At 37.7% G+C, this 17,541-nt stretch overlaps 3 protein-coding genes across 8 annotated transcripts; 2 read left to right on the top strand and 1 right to left on the bottom strand.

Moving 5' to 3' along the window:
- The first annotated feature begins 3,759 nt into the window (after positions 1-3,759).
- LOC120277777 (short-chain dehydrogenase ptmH-like) lies at positions 3,760-5,822 on the top strand. The gene is made up of 3 exons (XM_039284617.1): positions 3,760-4,586; positions 4,950-5,014; positions 5,758-5,822. The coding sequence occupies exons 1-3, from the start codon at positions 3,760-3,762 to the stop codon at positions 5,820-5,822; spliced, it is 957 nt and encodes a 318-aa protein (XP_039140551.1).
- Positions 4,621-8,204, top strand: LOC120276693 (transcription factor bHLH74-like). 6 transcript variants are annotated; one of them, XM_039283365.1, is made up of 10 exons: positions 4,621-5,597; positions 5,758-5,818; positions 6,368-6,759; positions 6,824-6,958; positions 7,046-7,111; positions 7,183-7,251; positions 7,326-7,397; positions 7,476-7,649; positions 7,740-7,830; positions 7,906-8,204. In XM_039283365.1, exons 3-10 carry the CDS (start codon positions 6,472-6,474, stop codon positions 7,926-7,928), a joined length of 918 nt encoding a protein of 305 aa, XP_039139299.1. In that variant the 5' UTR covers positions 4,621-5,597; positions 5,758-5,818; positions 6,368-6,471; the 3' UTR covers positions 7,929-8,204. The 6 variants fall into 6 exon arrangements, with proteins under 6 accessions (XP_039139299.1, XP_039139298.1, XP_039139302.1 ...); XM_039283364.1 differs by lacking the exon at positions 4,621-5,597 and having other exon boundaries at positions 5,743-5,818; XM_039283368.1 differs by lacking the exons at positions 4,621-5,597; positions 5,758-5,818 and having other exon boundaries at positions 5,857-6,759; positions 6,845-6,958.
- A 149-nt stretch (positions 8,205-8,353) lies between these two features.
- LOC120277421 (probable xyloglucan glycosyltransferase 9) lies at positions 8,354-11,485 on the bottom strand. The gene is made up of 5 exons (XM_039284267.1): positions 10,385-11,485; positions 9,835-10,143; positions 9,471-9,761; positions 9,278-9,391; positions 8,354-9,194 (listed from the first exon to the last, which is right to left on the bottom strand). Exons 1-5 carry the CDS (start codon positions 11,135-11,137, stop codon positions 8,574-8,576), a joined length of 2,088 nt encoding a protein of 695 aa, XP_039140201.1. The 5' UTR covers positions 11,138-11,485; the 3' UTR covers positions 8,354-8,573.
- Between the last annotated feature and the right edge of the window lie 6,056 nt (positions 11,486-17,541).

Here is a 17,541-nt window from a genome sequence, read left to right as displayed (position 1 = left end):
TTGCCGCGGTTGAGAAGGTCGTTGACTCTCTTCTCGATGAAATCGTCGACCCGGTGGAACCAGCTGCCGAGATTACGGTATCAAAGATGGACACAATCCACGAAGGTCGAGAACAAGTTAAGGGTGTGTCTCCCAATGATGCTTTCGTTGTCATGGCCACGGTTGAGAAGATCGTCGAATCCGTTCGCGTGGCCGTGGCCGACGATCATGACCCAAGCGAGGGACACAATCCCACCACAACAAGAACCATGTAAGGAAGTGTCTGCGGTTGATGCTGTCGCCGTCGTCCCCGCATCGAAGCCAGACACAATCCCACAACAAGAACAACAATGTAAGGATGTATCTGCGGTTGATCTTTGTCGCCATCGTCCCCGCGATCGAAGGAAGATCTTGATGAAGACCCCGACCGAGCAACGGAGAGATGATCAAGGCCAATCAAAAATTGGACCCGGGACTGGCTCGGAAAGCTTTTTATTCGAAGAAGAAGAAATGGGTTGGCTTTCGAGTCGTCTTAACAAATCTGAGCGAGGAGTTGATGAGGATCTTCCTCAAGCGCTCTATGGGACGGGTAAGTGTAACGTTTTTTATGATATTGTTTAAAGAGTTTCTTATAGTGTTTAACTATTACCTAATAGTGTTTAATACCATTATGTTATCATTTAAGTTTTAGCCTACTCGTTTAATTATATATAATATCATGTAACAATTGATAATATCATTTAAATATTTACAATATGGTCTTCTAATATTCATTATCGTTTAACCTCAAGACCTGTCTGTGTGGAAGAATGGCCATTTGTCAGACTCACACGTGACAGGTTATACTACGCCGCTTGAGGGGAAGGAGATGGTCAGCGATGATGTGATGGGACGCTTTCGTATGCATAATACAAAAAGTCGGCGAGCAAAGAGCCATATCCTTACAAGAAGCGCCTCCATCATCGACCAGCTACTGCTGTTTATGTCAAAGCGAGACGACGCTACATGACACAATTATGGCTATGATCGGGGATCGTTTGTCGTGAACTCGCATGAAGTTCAAATTGTCATCCTCCCGATAATCATGAATGGCCACTTCCATGTCGTCGTCACAGACAATGATAAACAAGAATACTGAGCGTTATTCTTCGTGTCCGGGAGTACGATAAGGACGCGTTGGACATGGTAAGTTCTTTAATTATGTCCGATTAATATCCGTTTGGTATTTAAATCGGTATTCTAATCTCGACTTGCATATCTCGACACTGGAATCTATTCGACCTTTGTGTCGATATGGAGTTAAGCGAGTCGGCGACAACAAAAGTACCCGCTCGTGCGCGACACGAAAACCCCACGCCCGAAAAACAAGGAAGCGTCGATTGCGCCGTCTCACGTCATGCGGTTTATCGAGCAATTCTCGTGGGGTGAGAGATTTACGGCTACTGCAGACAGACGTTCCTTACCTCGGATTACGGTATGTTACCCGCGTACTTAAGGAGGGAGGCGGTAGCGTCCCATGACAAAGGGGGTCAGTCAAGCGGGTTAAATTGCATTTTGAATAACATGTCTTGTATATCCGATCATCAATTTTGTTTTCAAATGTAAATCTGGACAAATTCAATTCATTGTTTTCGTGTTGAAGAACATGACTTGTATATCTTAATGTAAATTTTTGTTTGTTTTGAATTGTAAAGCGGGTTAAATTCCATTCGGTTTTTATTTCATTGTTTAATTTACGTTGTGATTGTGTACATTTCACTTTCATTGTTTAAATATAGTATATATCGTTTAAACATCGGGTTTTAAATATTTCAAATTACGGTGTACCCGTTTAAAAATAACACTTTCTCTGTTTAAATGAATGCACTTATTGTTTAACTAAATATGGAAAGTTGCCCATCAATACACAATTCAATTCATTGTTTTTTTTTGTTTTCGAAGAACATGACTTGTATATCTCAATGTAAATTTTGTTTGTTTTTCAATTGTAAGGCGAGGTTAAATTTCATTCAGTTTCATTTCATTGTTTAATTTACGTTGTAGTTGTGTACATTTCCGTTTCATTGTTTAAATATACCATATATCGTTTAAACATCAGTTGAAATATTTCAAATTACAGTGAAAACTTTCTTTTCATACCCAAGTCGAAATGCTCTCTTAATTGCTTTCCCGTCATCCACCGCTGGAGAATCCTCTGCATTCAGGCAATTATGAGAGGACTTCGGCTTGGGCAGGAAAAGATAGTTTAACTAGTTCGGTGATTACGGCTAATTGATTCTCAAGATAAGGAAGAAGGCTCACGAAACATCCTTTCAGATAGAGTGGTTGTCCATGGGAAGAGGAGGAAGAGGAGGAGGAGGAGGAGGAGGATGATGAGGACGACGAGGAGTGGTTGTCCATGGGGAGGGTTCTTCCTGGTTATTTATGGTGTGAAGTCCACAGCGGTCGACTCTTCGTATCCGAGAAAAAAAGTTAAACGCACGAGTGGCCGACATTGGATCGATGAGAACGAACGGGTGTTCGGGAAATTTATGTTACGCGTGCATAAGAATTAATGCCGTCATTAATTCTTACGCACGGGATACCATAACTCTTGCCACCGCCACGTGCCACATGCCAACAATTCGGATCAAAGCGAAAAAGATCACCGTTTTACTGCGAGACTTTGAGAATTTACACGTTTATGAATAGTTATACATGTAAAGATAATGTTAAAGCGGAGATGGGAAGTATTAAAGCGGATATGACAATTATTAAACATATTAGTAAAATATTTAAAGCGGATAATAGCAAATAGTTAAACATTATTTAAAAATATACAAATAGATAACCATAAAGCGAGAAGAACTTTACAACGAAATGAACTCGTCGTAATTCATCGTTCTTCTCGTCGTAATACAACTTTACTAAACCATAAAGCGAGAAGAGCGACAATGGCACATGCTCGCCTCGACAATAAAAATCGACTACGACTCATTTGAAGATGAAGTGCACTTGACCAATCCGATGGAAATCAATTTCATTTTCTGTTCGAGAAACCGATTTATATATTTCGGGTATGATAATGAGGAGAATAACAAGATGTAATGTAACTCCTTGGCATTGTCTATCGAAACCAGCGAAAAGCCCTTCAAAAGGTTGAACATGATGTGATTTGGCGCTTTCCTTTCCCACCATTTTTCGGGGCCAAAAATGGGATTTCACAACATGGACCCATTTGAAGTGAACGGTGAGGGGGTAAAAGGGAAGTTAAACACTAACGGAAGGGCTGTCCGTGGTGTGTAAAAGTAGGAGGGGGTTTTTGGGAAGTTTTGAAAATTACGAGGGGTGAACAGTAATTTTCCCTTAACTTAATTAACTTCTGAATTTATATAAAGAATTATTATTAGTGAATATTTATTTTGAAATGCTTACAAGCTAGAGAGATGGTAATAATGTAATTGTTTATTTGTATAAGTTTGCATTGTTTTATTTTCCTCAATTATTGCCTCTATCCAAAGACACAATCCACACCAAGTTTGTCCTACTAAACTTGGCACAAAATGAAGATGAAGATCATAAAAATACATGAAATGAATAAAGTTTATACATGCATGACAACCACTTGAAGTCAAAGAAAACAACAATGTATCAACTAATCAAGTGAAAACTTCAAAGCAATTCAGTAAGTATATCCATTAATAGATAAGCATATTCTCACCATCAACAAGGTTTACAAGGCCTATAAGAATGGCTACACATATCAAGCTTAATTAACTAATAAATTAGTTAGTTATTATTATGATTAGTGATTTGGCTAACAAGAAGGTGGTACTAATCACCGGTTGTGCCAAAGGTGGCATTGGCTATGAGTATTGCAAGGCTTTTGCCGGCCTTGGTTGTCAAGTCATCGGCACCGACATCCCCGGCAGGCTCAATGAACTCTCCGACCTTGAATTAGACGGTATTCAGGTCTTACCGCTAGATGTATTGTCAGACGATAGTGTAATGACTACGGTGACAAAAATTATATTAGAGTTTGGGCGTGTTGATGTGTTGATAAATAATGCCGGTATCGGTTGCATAGGACCGATATCGGAGTTACCTCTTGAAGAAGTACGACGAACTTGGGAAGTGAATAGTTTAGGTCAGCTTCGGCTTGTTCAAGCCGTGACACCTCACATGATCAAGTCCAAATTCGGTCGGATCGCTAATGTTGGGAGCATAGTAGGTCTAGTCCCTACACCATGGGCCGGGCCTTATTGTGCTTCTAAGGCTTGGGCCCATGCCATGTCAGATGTGTTAAGGATGGAGCTTAAACCTTTTGGAGTCCACGTCATCAAAGTTATGCCAGGAATGGTTCGGTCCAATTTCGGCCGGTCTAGTTCAGACCGGCTCAATTCAAGAGAGTGGAAGCTTTATAAAGAGTTCGAGGAGGTGATTCAAGAAAGAGCTAAGGCATCCCAAGGTGGCCGGGCGGCAAAAGCAGCGGAGGTGGCCAAGGTGGTTGCTAGCAAAGTGTTACAGCCTCGGCCACCACGTGAAATCATCGTCGGTGGCTTTACCGGTTTTCTTGGTCTATTGGCTTGGTCACCCGGTCCGGTTCGAGATTTTTATTTTGCTAATCGGTTCGGGTTGAATAAAAATATTCCATAAATATAAAATAAAATAAAATAAAATAAAATAAATAATAGAGTAAGAGAATCCTTTTCAAAAAGAGCAGAGAGAGGAATTGAGAAGTCCAAGAAAGGCACAGACTCAACTTTATTCTCATATTAATCACTGTTAATTGTAACAAATACTAAACATTTGGAGAATCTACAGTTTGATTCATGTCAAAAACTGTCATTTTGTTAATGATAATCATCAAATGTGGTAGTAGTAGTAGTAGTAGTGATGAAGAAAAAAGAAGATGAAATTAATGGAATGGTGAATCAGCAAGAATCAGTAGTGTGTGTTGATGATTTGCTAGTTTGGTTTTGTCAATGCAGACAAGCAGCCAAAGCAGAGAAGAGACATCAACCTGAGCTGGTGTTTCTGAGAAACTTTCCAGCTGGTTCTTGTTTCATCATTGTTTTTTTTCTACTTCAAAGTTCTTCACTCTTTTTGAGTTCTTTGAGATTGAGATCACTGTTTCTCTCTCTCTCTCTCTCTCTGAGTGTGTATTTTTGTTTGTGGATCCATGAGCAAGCAAATCCTCACAAGTGTTCATGGAGTACAATGTATTCTTTGGAATCATTGAACAGCAAAATGATTCTGTCCTATTCCTCATTCTTTCATTGCTTGCAAGCAAAGTTTATTTTGGGAGCTTTGATTTCCATAATTAAGTAAAAAAGAAGTGATTTTGACTCACTCTGTTGTTTTGTCACTTTTCTTTTGACCAGGTTTTGTTTTACAGTCACAAGCAACCAGATAGTACAAGACAAGAAGATTAAAAATGAGGGGAAAAAAAAGAGAGGAAAAAAAAAAGATGATCAGATTCCTCATGTTTAAGACTCAGAACATAAGAAAGATTAAAGCTTTGATTGAGAAGATGTGAGAAATTTCATTGCAAAAGCAGTGAAGAGCTGTGAGTTGGCTGGCAATGGCCAGAATGAGTGGAGAGACATGGAAATGATTGGCAGTGTCAGTAAAAAGAAGTACCACTGCACCCTCTCTTCTCTATCATTGAATCCAAAATATCATTAAAAACAACAATAAAAATCATTTCTTTAATCCACTTTTCTTTACTTTATTAACCTAAAGTGCTTCCCTTAATCTTAATTTAATCCTTTTTCCTTTGGTCTTTGTATTTCACAGAGCACAGGGAGTTGTTGGTAGTGGTTAATGCTGCTTCCTTTCCCTTGTCCATCTCCTTCAGGTAACACACACACACACACAGTCTCTTCGTTTTCTTGTTGAATTATTATGGCAGAATTGAATGGTTTAGGGTTCATGATTTAGGGTTCTAAGTGGTCCAATCTGAAACCCTAAATTTATCTTCAATGTTGTCTTCATTCCCAAACTATGATAAGACCCTTTTCATAATGAATTTTGTTTGTCTGGTAGGGGTTCATCTTCTTGGAAGATTGTGGTTAAATTTCAGAGAGACAAGGAATCAATCTCTCTCTATATTATTTTTTTGTTCTCTGTTTTTTTACTGCTGATACATGTCTAGCTGGTTACTGATTAGATTCTTTTCATCTTTGTCTCCTTTATGCTCTGGTGAAAGGTCCACTTTTCTTGCATGTCTGTGTGGCACTTTGTAGTAGAGAATGGATGTGATTTCTAGGGTTTATTAAAGTTATACAGCTGGTTGGCTTCATTGCTGAGTTGATATGCTTCAATCTTTGAACTTGATTTCATTGTTCTGTCTTTGATTCTGCTTCTGTCATCTGATAACAACCACTTTTGCTTTCAATCTCTGTAGATTAAAGCTGCCAAAATTAGTTGTTTCCTTGTTGAGTCTTGCGAGGAATTTACCGGTCAAACTCTATTAGTAGTATCTCTTTTGCTAAACAAGTTTTTTACCGAATGTCGTCGTCAATTCGGAGAGAAGTTTCCTCTGATTGGGATCCCCTCCTTGCCATGGATCACAACATGAATTTTATCGGTTCTTCGGGTTTTCCTCCTTTCATTGCCGGAGTTGTTAATAGTTCTAACGATGATGGCCGGAATGATCAAGTTCCAAGTTTGTCATGCTTTGGTTTGGTCGACTCCCCGGAGTTTCCTTCGGTTGCTGACAATGTCAAGGGGAAGAAAAGGAAGGGGTTCACTGACTTTGGTGCATCGCATTCCCGTTCTCCGGTGATTAAGACTCAGGTAACAATTGACATGTGCTTGCTATTTAATTTTTCGAACGATTTCCCATCGGTTTTTATGATAGAAAGCCGAGGCTGAGCAGCAGAAGATTGATGAGAAGAAACCAAAGAATGACAATGCTGATGCTAAGAAAGAAGATTACATTCATGTCAGGGCAAAGCGAGGACAGGCAACTAATAGTCACAGTCTCGCAGAACGAGTGCGTGAGCTCTTGTTGATTATTCTTCGGCTTCTTTTTAATTTCCCTCATTGTTTTTACTCGATTCAGCTTCATTTGATTATATAGGTGAGACGGGAAAAGATAAGCGAAAGAATGAGGTTACTTCAAGACCTTGTTCCTGGATGCAACAAGGTAATAAACCTTGCCTGATACTGTTCTAACCAATTCTGTCGATGATTTCGGGTTTATTTTTTCACTTTCAGCTTACCGGCAAAGCAATGATGCTCGACGAGATAATTAATTATGTTCAGTCACTTCAAAGGCAGGTTGAGGTATGAAAATCAAATTGTTGGGACGTTCACCAACTTAACGGTTTAGGAGGTTCATTACAATTTCATTTCTGCAGTTCTTGTCAATGAAGCTTGCCGCCGTTAACCCGGAAGTGAACTTTGATGTCGAACAAATCCTTTCAAAAGACGTAAGACAGCATCGTCTTTATGGTTGATTCTTTGTATCTAAAGTTAAAGGTGTACTTATCTTTGTCTTGAACTTTTAGATTCTTCAATCACAAGATGGAGGAAACTCAGCTGCTCTTGGATTTGGTCAAGCAATGACCATTCCTCACCAGCAATTCCATGGACTCATGCAAACTGAAATGGGGATATGTAATATGCCCAACTCCGGAGGAATTCTTAGACTCAACAACTCGGAAATTTCGCAAATGGCTCAAGTAACTTAATACTTTTCATTTTCTCTGAAATGTGTTCTGCTGCTTTTATGTAGTCATCTGATAGTTCGACTTTGATTAATTCTTATGCAGATACCAACGAATGTATGGGATCAGGATCTTCAGAATCTCGTTCCAATGGGTTTCATCGGTAACCCGCCTATTGAAAGTAAAGAAATGAACGGTAAAAACACTTGTTAATGAGCACTTGCTCATCACCAATCCTTCAATTCCTTGACTCTTTGTTTTCATATTTTAGGTAGCATGAAGGCAGAGCTTTGAAGGTGCATTTGAACTCCTAACGGAATTTATTCTGCTGCAAATGAAGCATATGCAGAAAAGAAACATTTCCTTGCCAATGGAGTGAATTATTATTCATTGTATAGTCCACAGGTCTAACCGATTGTCCTCAATTTTTAGATGACAAGATGCAAGCAGACCATGTATAGTGTGGGATTGTAGCTATTTGGTTTCAGTAATTTTTTTTTTTCGTACTATTGCATTTGTATTGGTTCTGTTGGAGTTATCATATGAAATACAAGCCCATATTTGACTTAATTTTTTCGGTGTCTTCTTGTCAAAATATAATTCCAATTGGAGGCATTCTGATTTAACCAGCCATTTGGTATTTTGCTGTCATGAAATCACATAGCTACCAGAATATTGTGCAGAGTTTTCCTGTCATGAATCACATTGCAATCAGAATATTGTGCAGAAAAAACAAGAACTCTATTGAATTGAAAGATCAAAAGAAAAAGGGTACATTTGATCTCAAAATTTTCTTACAAAAGAATTTGAGACCTGAAAGAATGAACCATCATCATCTAACAGGTTGACAATAAAACTTATCTACACCATTTGATACATCCCTCCCTTCGATATCGCTATAGATAATTCTTCGGACATTTTTCTACTGCATCGTTTTAATCACTCAATCTGCTCGCCGATCAAGTCGAGGCCAACCAACAAGAAAGAGATGCCCTGAAAGAGTAGGAAGTAGAAATGTATCCCTTGAGCCGAGAGCAAACTCCGGGCGGATGCAGTTAAAAGAAGGAAGGCGAGTGCCAATTCCTTTCGATAAATCCTATTGTGTTTCTTCTTCAATTCTTTCTTCGGCTTTGGTTCTTGCTTTACAAGTGCCTCGAGGTTTGGTGCAGAGCCAGAGCGCTCCTTCTTCGGCTCTTTTTCAATAAGAGACAGAAGGTCACCCTCTGAAGAGCGGCCGGACTTCTTTGTGACCACCCATTCATAAGCCGAACCGAGCTGGAATAGGCCGGAGATCATAGCATTGAATTTGGTCACTGACATTGTGTTCTCGAATAGAAGATATGGAACTATGAACGGAAATGATCTCAGCACAGGAAGGATGTTGAGGAATGACATTGTTGCTGGAATGTAGCAAACAACCCATGCTGGAAGCTCTGCTTCAGGTACAAACATTGTCATCGGTAGGATGACACAAAACAAAGTGAACGAATAGAACGGCAATATAAGCTTTCGGAGTAGGAAGAACAGAAATATCAAATTGAATTTCTTCCAGAATCCAATCTGTATCGCAAGTTGAAGCATTCCATTAAATTAACATTCCAAATGGGATAATCAAGTCCACAGTGAACAACTATATGATATACCTTTGCTCTAATAATGTCTGGTAAGCATAATCGGAACAATTGCATTGGTCCGGAGTGCCACCGATGTTGCTGCTTCCGATAAGCTTCGTAAGACTCCGGCAATTCACATTGACACTGTCAATAAAAGAAAAGGAAAAAAGATCAATAAAACACAAATTAAAACTGAATTCATAATCATTCATTCAGGTACTACCTCGACATCATTGAGGAAGACAAACTTCCAGCCCTTGAGATGAGCTCTGACAGCAATGTCCATGTCTTCAACCGTGGTCCTCTCAAGCCATCCTCCAGCATCCTCCAACGCCTTAATCCTCCAAACACCGGCAGTGCCATTAAACCCGAAGAAATTGAGGAACAATCCATTCACCTGCTGCTCCACCTCAAAGTGAAAGCAGAGATTAATGTACTGCAATCTTGTGAGCAAATTCTCATCTTTGTTCACAAAAGACCATCGAGCCTGCACCAGCCCAACATCCTCATTGCCCTGCATCGATCTAAATTCAGTGAACTTCCAATCTCTCTCAAAACAAACATTCAAAACAAGAACCAAACAAGACCTCAAAATGCGGCACAGTGCGTTTGAGAAAGTCCGGTGTCGGCTGGAAATCAGCATCAAAGATGACAACAAATTCATAATCCTTAACGTAGCTACAATTCATGGCAGACTTGAGGTTACCGGCTTTGTATCCATCTCTAATAACTCTATGCCGGTAGACAATACGAGCTCCATTCTGATGCCATTTCGCAACTTCATCCTTGATCAAGGACTGCGTTGTCGGGTCATCAGAGTCATCAAGAACCTGCACTAACATGTTCGATTTCGGCCAGTCAAGGTTACAAACAGCAGCAATGGATTGCTGGTACACCTGCAGAACAAGAACACAACAATACAAGTGAATTCAAGTTACCAACACATTCAAGTTAAATTGAGTTGTTCAAAGCTTCATATTGCTACAATTGCAGATGAAAGCCACAACAATGTCAATGAAAACAATAGCAATGAATTCAAAGTTAAATTTAGTCGTTACAAGGTTTTGAATTGGTATGAAGAACATAACAATGGCAGTGCATTCAAGTTAAAAAGAATAGTGAAAATGGTTTGCTTACTTCTCTCTCATTGCACATTGGAATTTGGACGAGGACCATGGGGAAGACCTCACGGCCGGCTTCGGGATCACGGCCGGCGTTGGTTAGCTGCGGCGACGGCTTGATGCGTTTGAATTTTATCCAGAAGCAGCCGAGGCAAAGGATCAAGCGGTCAGCGCTTTGGATGATGAAGAGAACGACGCAGACGTTGGCAAGGAACTGGAGCGGCGGAGCCAGGAAATCCACGCGGATTCGGAGCCAGTGAGAGTATAAGGAGTGGGCGAAGGAGGCCACGACGGCTGATGAGGAGAATGAGAGGCGGCGGAGATCGGCGGCGTCGGCGAGATGGTAGCCATTGAAGAAAGCGACGATTTCCACAGAGAGGAGAAGGATGGAGAGAAAGAGGAAAGCTTTGATGAAGGTATAAAAGCGAGTTCGGATTAGAGGGTTCTCGGAAGGGGGAGCGGTGTCGGAGGCGTCGGTATGGCCGGCGGCGACGCGGCGACGAACGGCACCGGCGAGGGCGAAGAACGCGGAGGCAAGGGAAGTCAGGCAACCGGCGGCGCGGTGAGCTTTGAGAAGGAGAACCCAAGTGATTTGCTTAGCGTTTTTATTCTTCCCCCCTTTGGATACGCCGGCGCCGGAGAAGGGATCGACGTCAGCGTCATCCGGCGACGAGATCTCCACCATGGACCAGTTAGGGTTTTCCATCTTCACCACCACCGGCGTCCCCCGGTGCTTCTCGTTCGCCCACCAACTGAACGGCGGCGCCATTGTCGAAAATGCGAGATAGCTCTGCAAATGGATCAAAATGCGAGCTTTTCTTCAACCATGGATCAATGTCCTACCTTTCTTCAAGGATTCCGCTAGGGCATCCGTTCTAAGTTCTCAACTCGCCATTCACGCCTGATCTTCTCCTTCTCTTCTCGCTCAGCCGATGCGGCGAAGAAACAAAAGACGAGAGTTTTATTGAAGAGAAGAAGAAGAAGAAGAAGAAGAAGAAGAAGAAGTGTTAATGCTTTTACTAATCACGCATTAATTACGTTATTAATCTCCATATTAATGAGAGTTAGGAGGCTTGGGATTCAATGAAAACGGAAACAGAGGGAAAATTTTTTCTTATTTTCCATAATTTCCATAATTTCTATAATTTTCATTATATATATATATATATTTATTTAATTTTATTTAATTTCTTAGTACGGAGAAGAGAAAGAAAGGGAAGACGATGGCTGTACAGCGTACACGTGTTTAAGATATGAGATTATTGTGTTAAAAAATTAAGATTAAAGATTTAATAATATTTTTTTAGTTTTTTTATTTATATTTTATTTGTAGCAAATGGGAATCGAAAGCCGCAGCCTTGGCCAATTCTGTTAGCGAGTTAAGACCGAGTCAGTTGAACTTTCTTCTCATTTAAAAACGGGAAACGGCTAACTCACACTTATCGGATCTAGATCCGAACCCGAATCCGCACTTCAATGTAGGAGAATTCGCCACTCTAGGATCCGACCCGAACCCGATAAGCGGGCACGTTGGAAACGGGAAACGGTCATGGTTTTAAAGAACAGAAAACGACAAAAGTTGCCAGCTGTCCGAGGCAATTAAGTAATTTTGTTTATCTCATCCGTCCATTTCGAATCCGACGGCTCCAAGAACCTGCCTAGCCTGGCATGACCTGGATCCATAACAAAAAAATCAAAAAGACTTTTTTACCCTCAGAACTACGCCACTGCTGCCACAGGATAGGGGTAAAATAGACATTTGAACCAAGTCCGGAAAGAACCACCGACAACCTTATCCCTTCAGCGTTAGACTCACACGAGAGGCACGTGACTGGATCAAGTGTGACGTCATCAAACGCGCATCTGAGAACCTTCATAAGCTCGCGTTACCGGGCTATCGGGTCCACATGTAACCACTAAAAATAATATATTTTTATATTACTTTTTAATGATAATTGTGGTTTTCGGATGCGGGTTTCTCGGAACCCGACCCGCATAGCTGTCGCCGACGGTGCGCACGTGAAAAACACGTGGTTATGAATAAGAACGGCGGATAGTGCGACAAGTGTCTAGTTCGCGGGCAAGTGTCTTCGGATGTTTGAGTGTTGTCGGGCCCACCAATTCAACCTTTTTTTTACTTTCTTTTGAGTTTTGACTGCTTTTTATTTTTTTAATTTTTTTTTGTATTATAATAAAGTATTATTTAAATTATTTCTAGGATATTGTGTCTCTTATAACAAGCAAAAACAAAGCTAATAAGAAATAATAATTAGGTTTATAAATTTGAAATTTTTTACTTAAATAATTAAATCATTGGTTTTTAATTTCGTTAATTAAAAGTTAATGAATTTTTTTTACTAAAGCAACTCTTAGTTGATCCTTCAGCCTGCGCATCATGAGACAAAGAGTTTAGATTACAAATCTGAGCCACAGCCAGTGACTCATTAAAATGATTTAAAAAAGTTTTAAATTCAAAATCTTTAAATGTTTTATTCATCAAAATTAATGAATTATGATAAAAAAAAAATCAACTAATTTAATCCTATTACTTTAATAAAAATTAGAAAAAAAATTTATGAGATATTTTTGCTTTTCTTTCCCTTTATTTGTTTATAGTTTTCTTGTCAAATATTCAGTATTTGACAATATTTTAAAAAATATATATTTGATTAAATTATGACCATGGACCAAATGAGTTGCATGGACAAGTAACGTAGGAGATTAGTTCTCTAACAACCCTTCAAACTTTGAAAAATAAAATTCAACAACCTTGGTCGCAATAATAAATATATTTAAATATAGTATATTTGGATTAGTTTATTAAAAATTTATGAAAAAAAAAACGTATAAATAATAACAAGGTTTTGACTAGATCATGGGATATTAAAACTATGGGTTGGGTTAGTAGTGTTTGTTGTTGCCATTGGAGAAAGGATTCAATGATTGATGGGAGTGCCAAATGTAGCAATTCATGTGCTTAATTGGCATTTTTAATTAATTTTAATTAATTATTATTAATTATTATGGGAGGTGGCAATTCTCTGTGATACATTATTTATTTTTTTATATAAAAATGTGATGTTAATGAAGATCTTAAGAGATCATAAATAGTTGTTGGAAACTTTTTCCAATTGTTTTTATTCAATAAAACAAATACACTAGGGATATATTAATTAAAGGAGGAAATAAAATCAAAATAATACACTATTACACAATATGATATAATAGATGTTGTTTAGAAATAATACTTTTTAAATATATATATCAACGAAATGTGACAAACACATGTCCAATCAGAAGCATGTTTCATCACTTGGATGGTATAGAAAATGAATTATAAATCTGCTCTCATAACCAATGACCTTTTGGCCACTAATGCATTAAAATCTATTAATTAAATTTGTATAATATAATAATGTTATTAATAATTATAATAAATTTAAATTTTATTTTTCATTGTAAAGATTAAAACAATGAGTAAAAAAAAGTGTAAAATCATTAGTAGACACAAGTGTCTAATTAAAAGCCGGAAAAAATGGAAATATTATCTTGAATGCTCAAGACAGAGGTGGGCACGGGCCGTCCGGAAAACCGGCCCGCCGGTTCAAACGGGCCGGTTACGGGTTAGGGTTTTCCAACCCGTGACCCGGCGGGTCAACCCGCCAGGTCAAAACCCGGTTAATGTTATTGTTTTGTTTTTTTTTTAATACTAAGTACTTGCTGGTTATGGGATTTGAACCCATGATCTTGAACTTGGATAGCAAAAATCCAACCACTTAAGCTACAATTTATTTCTAATATTTATTGGAAAGAATTATATATAGATAGATGTAGGATATGGATCAAAATATTTTATATATTTAATTTATAAAAAATTAAGAAACCATATAATAATTTAAAAAATTATACAAATCAATTAGTAAAATATCAAAGTATCAAAAAATAAATTTTCATAAATATTTTTTTTAAAATTAATTATTTTATTAATTGTCTTTTGGCTCATAAAGACTAAATCTCTACATATCGTACACTTTTTAAATTCTCTTAAATAAGCAGACTCTTATTTGTCACATATATATTAGATTATTTTTGTTTCAATTTATAAAATAAAAAAATAAAATTACAAAAAAAATTGTTTTTTTAAATTATGTAAATCAATTTATAAAAAAATATATTAATAAAAAGAATATCTTTTGAATAATGGTTCACACCATATTATTTTTGATTTAGTAACTTTTTTTCAATGACTATATAATAAAGCACAATAATAACCCTATTGTTAAAGACCAAAAGTAAAAATCTAGAGCCAACCCTAATTATAATAAATAAATAAGTTGATGATAACTTCAATTTAAAAATAAGAATACTACTTGATATATACATTTTTGTTGCACTTAAAAAGATGTCTTTAATAATTTAATTTGATAGATAAATAAATTAAAAAAATGTAGCTTTTTATCCTTTTTTTAAAATTATTTTGATATGTCTTAAAAATTTTTAAGTTATTATAAATTATTTTAAATTTTTTGTTGTTTGGGATTAAATTTAAAAAATATTTTGTAACTTCTTTATATTTATTTATGTTTTAAACTATAACAAGAAAAATTTATAGGCCAATTGGTTAGTGTTATTTTCCCATGTGAGAGGTCCTAAATTCAAACCCCATCCATGACACATTTTTTGGTTATTTACAAAAACCCGCCGGGTCAAACGGGCCTGGCCCGGACCCGGCGGGTTCTGTGATAAGCCGGGCCGGGTCCGGTTTATTCACAAAGTGAACCGGACCCAGCGGGCTTGCCGGGTCAACCCGGCCAGGCGGGTCTCCCCTGTAGCACGGGCCAGTTCCGGGTTCGGTTTCCGGTGAACCGGACCCAGCGGGCCCGGTTAACCGGCCCGTGCCCACCTCTAGCTCAAGATAGCTTCTAAAGAAATACTTGAAATTATGAAATAGGCCCTGGCCCTCCACTTGATGAGAAGCCCATTTTCGTTATTGGGCTTCCAAGTAAGGAAAAGGCCATTTAGATTCCACCATCATTTTGTTTAATTGAAACACCTAATTGATTAAAAATTATTAATTATAATGGGAGGTTGATATGCTCATATGTTTGTATATATATTATAAGAAATCATAAATAGCCGGAAACGTTTTCCATTTATTTTTTTCCCAATAATATAAATACACTTGTAATTTATTTAGGATATATATATATATATATTTCACATATGGGTAGAGATGCAAGTGGGCTAGCACGGGGAATGGGATCCCCATTCCTGTCTCCACTTCTCATGAGGACATCACACCTATAGCTACTACACCACCATCTACATCATGGTAATACTTCATTTACTATAGAAGAAAAAATATATCGATGACCAAACATACAAAACCGTGCTAAACAAATCTAAAACTAAGTGAGCGTTAACTTAATCTTATTCTCATATTATATTGATATGGTGGTATTTCCAATTTTTTATACTTTAATTGTACTTAGGTGTACTGGAAGTAAGGACATAATTTCGAAGTCGCCCAAGCAAGAGGATAGCAAGAGAGGAGCATTTGGAGCTACGCCACATGTGGGTCTCACACTCACGTGTGCACACAAGGAGGAAACTGCACTTATTTTTGTTGGACCCATGCAAAATTCAGGGAGATGTGGTTTCTTTTACGTCAAATTAGCCCAAAATATTTCTTTTCTACACCAATCCAATTTATGGAAAGAGATAAAATCAATCCCAATTAGTCAAGAAATCAAGAAAGTAATAAAAAGAAAGAAATCAAATCCCAATTAGGCAAGAAATCAAGTAATTGAAGTATTCCAAATTAAGGTCGGAGAGATTGCACCTACCATAACAATTGTCATTCATGTGCTACAGTACTACATGTTACTATTCCTATGTTTAGATTAATGTTCTAGCAAATTTTAATTTTCTAAGTTTAGATTAATTTCCTAGCAAATTTTAATAAGATAATTTTCTTGTATCTCAAGTTTAGAACCATCCAACTTTGATTATTATTCAAGAAATTAGAGTTGTCTTGCCTCCATTGTTCCTATGAGTGCTCACGGATTTGTGGGAGGGAAGTTTCAGCTTTTCCCTAATTCGTGCTCTACGCTTTCAGCCATTTGTGTGGATTAATTTTCGGTTTGTGGTTCTGCATTTGTTCGGATAGTGGGTCGGAGTACTTGAAGCTTCGGATGGTTTCTCCCCAATGCACGAATCGCATCTACCCCCGGCTGCTCACAAATAGTTATCCCTCTACCTTGATCCTATACCTTGAAGATCGGACCATGATCTAAACGTCTTACTTCTTCACCGAATTGGAGTCTATAATATCATAAGAAATCATAAATAGCTAGAAACTTTTTTTCATTTATTTTTTTAAATAATATAAACACACTTGTAATTTATTTAGGGTAAATATATATATATATATATATCCTTCACATATGGGTAGAGATGCAAGTGGGACAACCTGTTAAATATTGGCTTGCTATCCTTGGGATAAAGCCAAATCTTGATCTTTCTTAATCCAATGATCTATATTGCTCTATTAAATCAATGTAAAACCCTTGTTTTTGAGGTAAAGCTAGTTCTTAGAGCTTGATAACCCTCTTGTGGCTTTATGCCTATTTTTTGTACTCTTATACTCTTGTACTTTTGTTATTCCCATGATATAGTGAAGCATTGTTCTCCCGGGAATGTAGGCTTGTTCTTAGCTGAATCACGTTAAATTGGTGTCTTTTATTTTATTCTTGTGAGATTGGTTGTATGTTATCCGTGCATTGGCCATCCATTGTGTTATTGCTAGATATTGTGATATTGCACACCAAGTGTTCGATGAATTGTCTCACTAGTTTTGCACTTCCTCACACGCAACACAACCTAGGGAATGAGATTCCCATCTTTGTCCCCATTTTCCATTGGGAAGGGATTCTCCACCCTAAAATTCCCCGCAGGTAAAAATTCTCCCCACCCACCCTCTGCAGGGATTCGTACAGAATCCCTTCCTAGCATGATTTTTTTCCTACAAGATACAAATCATATATGAAATAAAAAAAATTTACAAAACATTTCTCATAACAAACCATAATATTATATGGGAAGAAATTAATACAAATAATATAAAGTTGGGAACTAAATTAATAAATAAAATTTAAATATATTATTTATTTT

The sequence above is a fragment of the Dioscorea cayenensis genome, chromosome 15, assembly GCF_009730915.1.
Source record: "Dioscorea cayenensis subsp. rotundata cultivar TDr96_F1 chromosome 15, TDr96_F1_v2_PseudoChromosome.rev07_lg8_w22 25.fasta, whole genome shotgun sequence".
Classification (NCBI taxonomy): Eukaryota; Viridiplantae; Streptophyta; class Magnoliopsida; order Dioscoreales; family Dioscoreaceae; genus Dioscorea; species Dioscorea cayenensis.
This window is presented reverse-complemented; position numbering and strand designations above follow the sequence as displayed.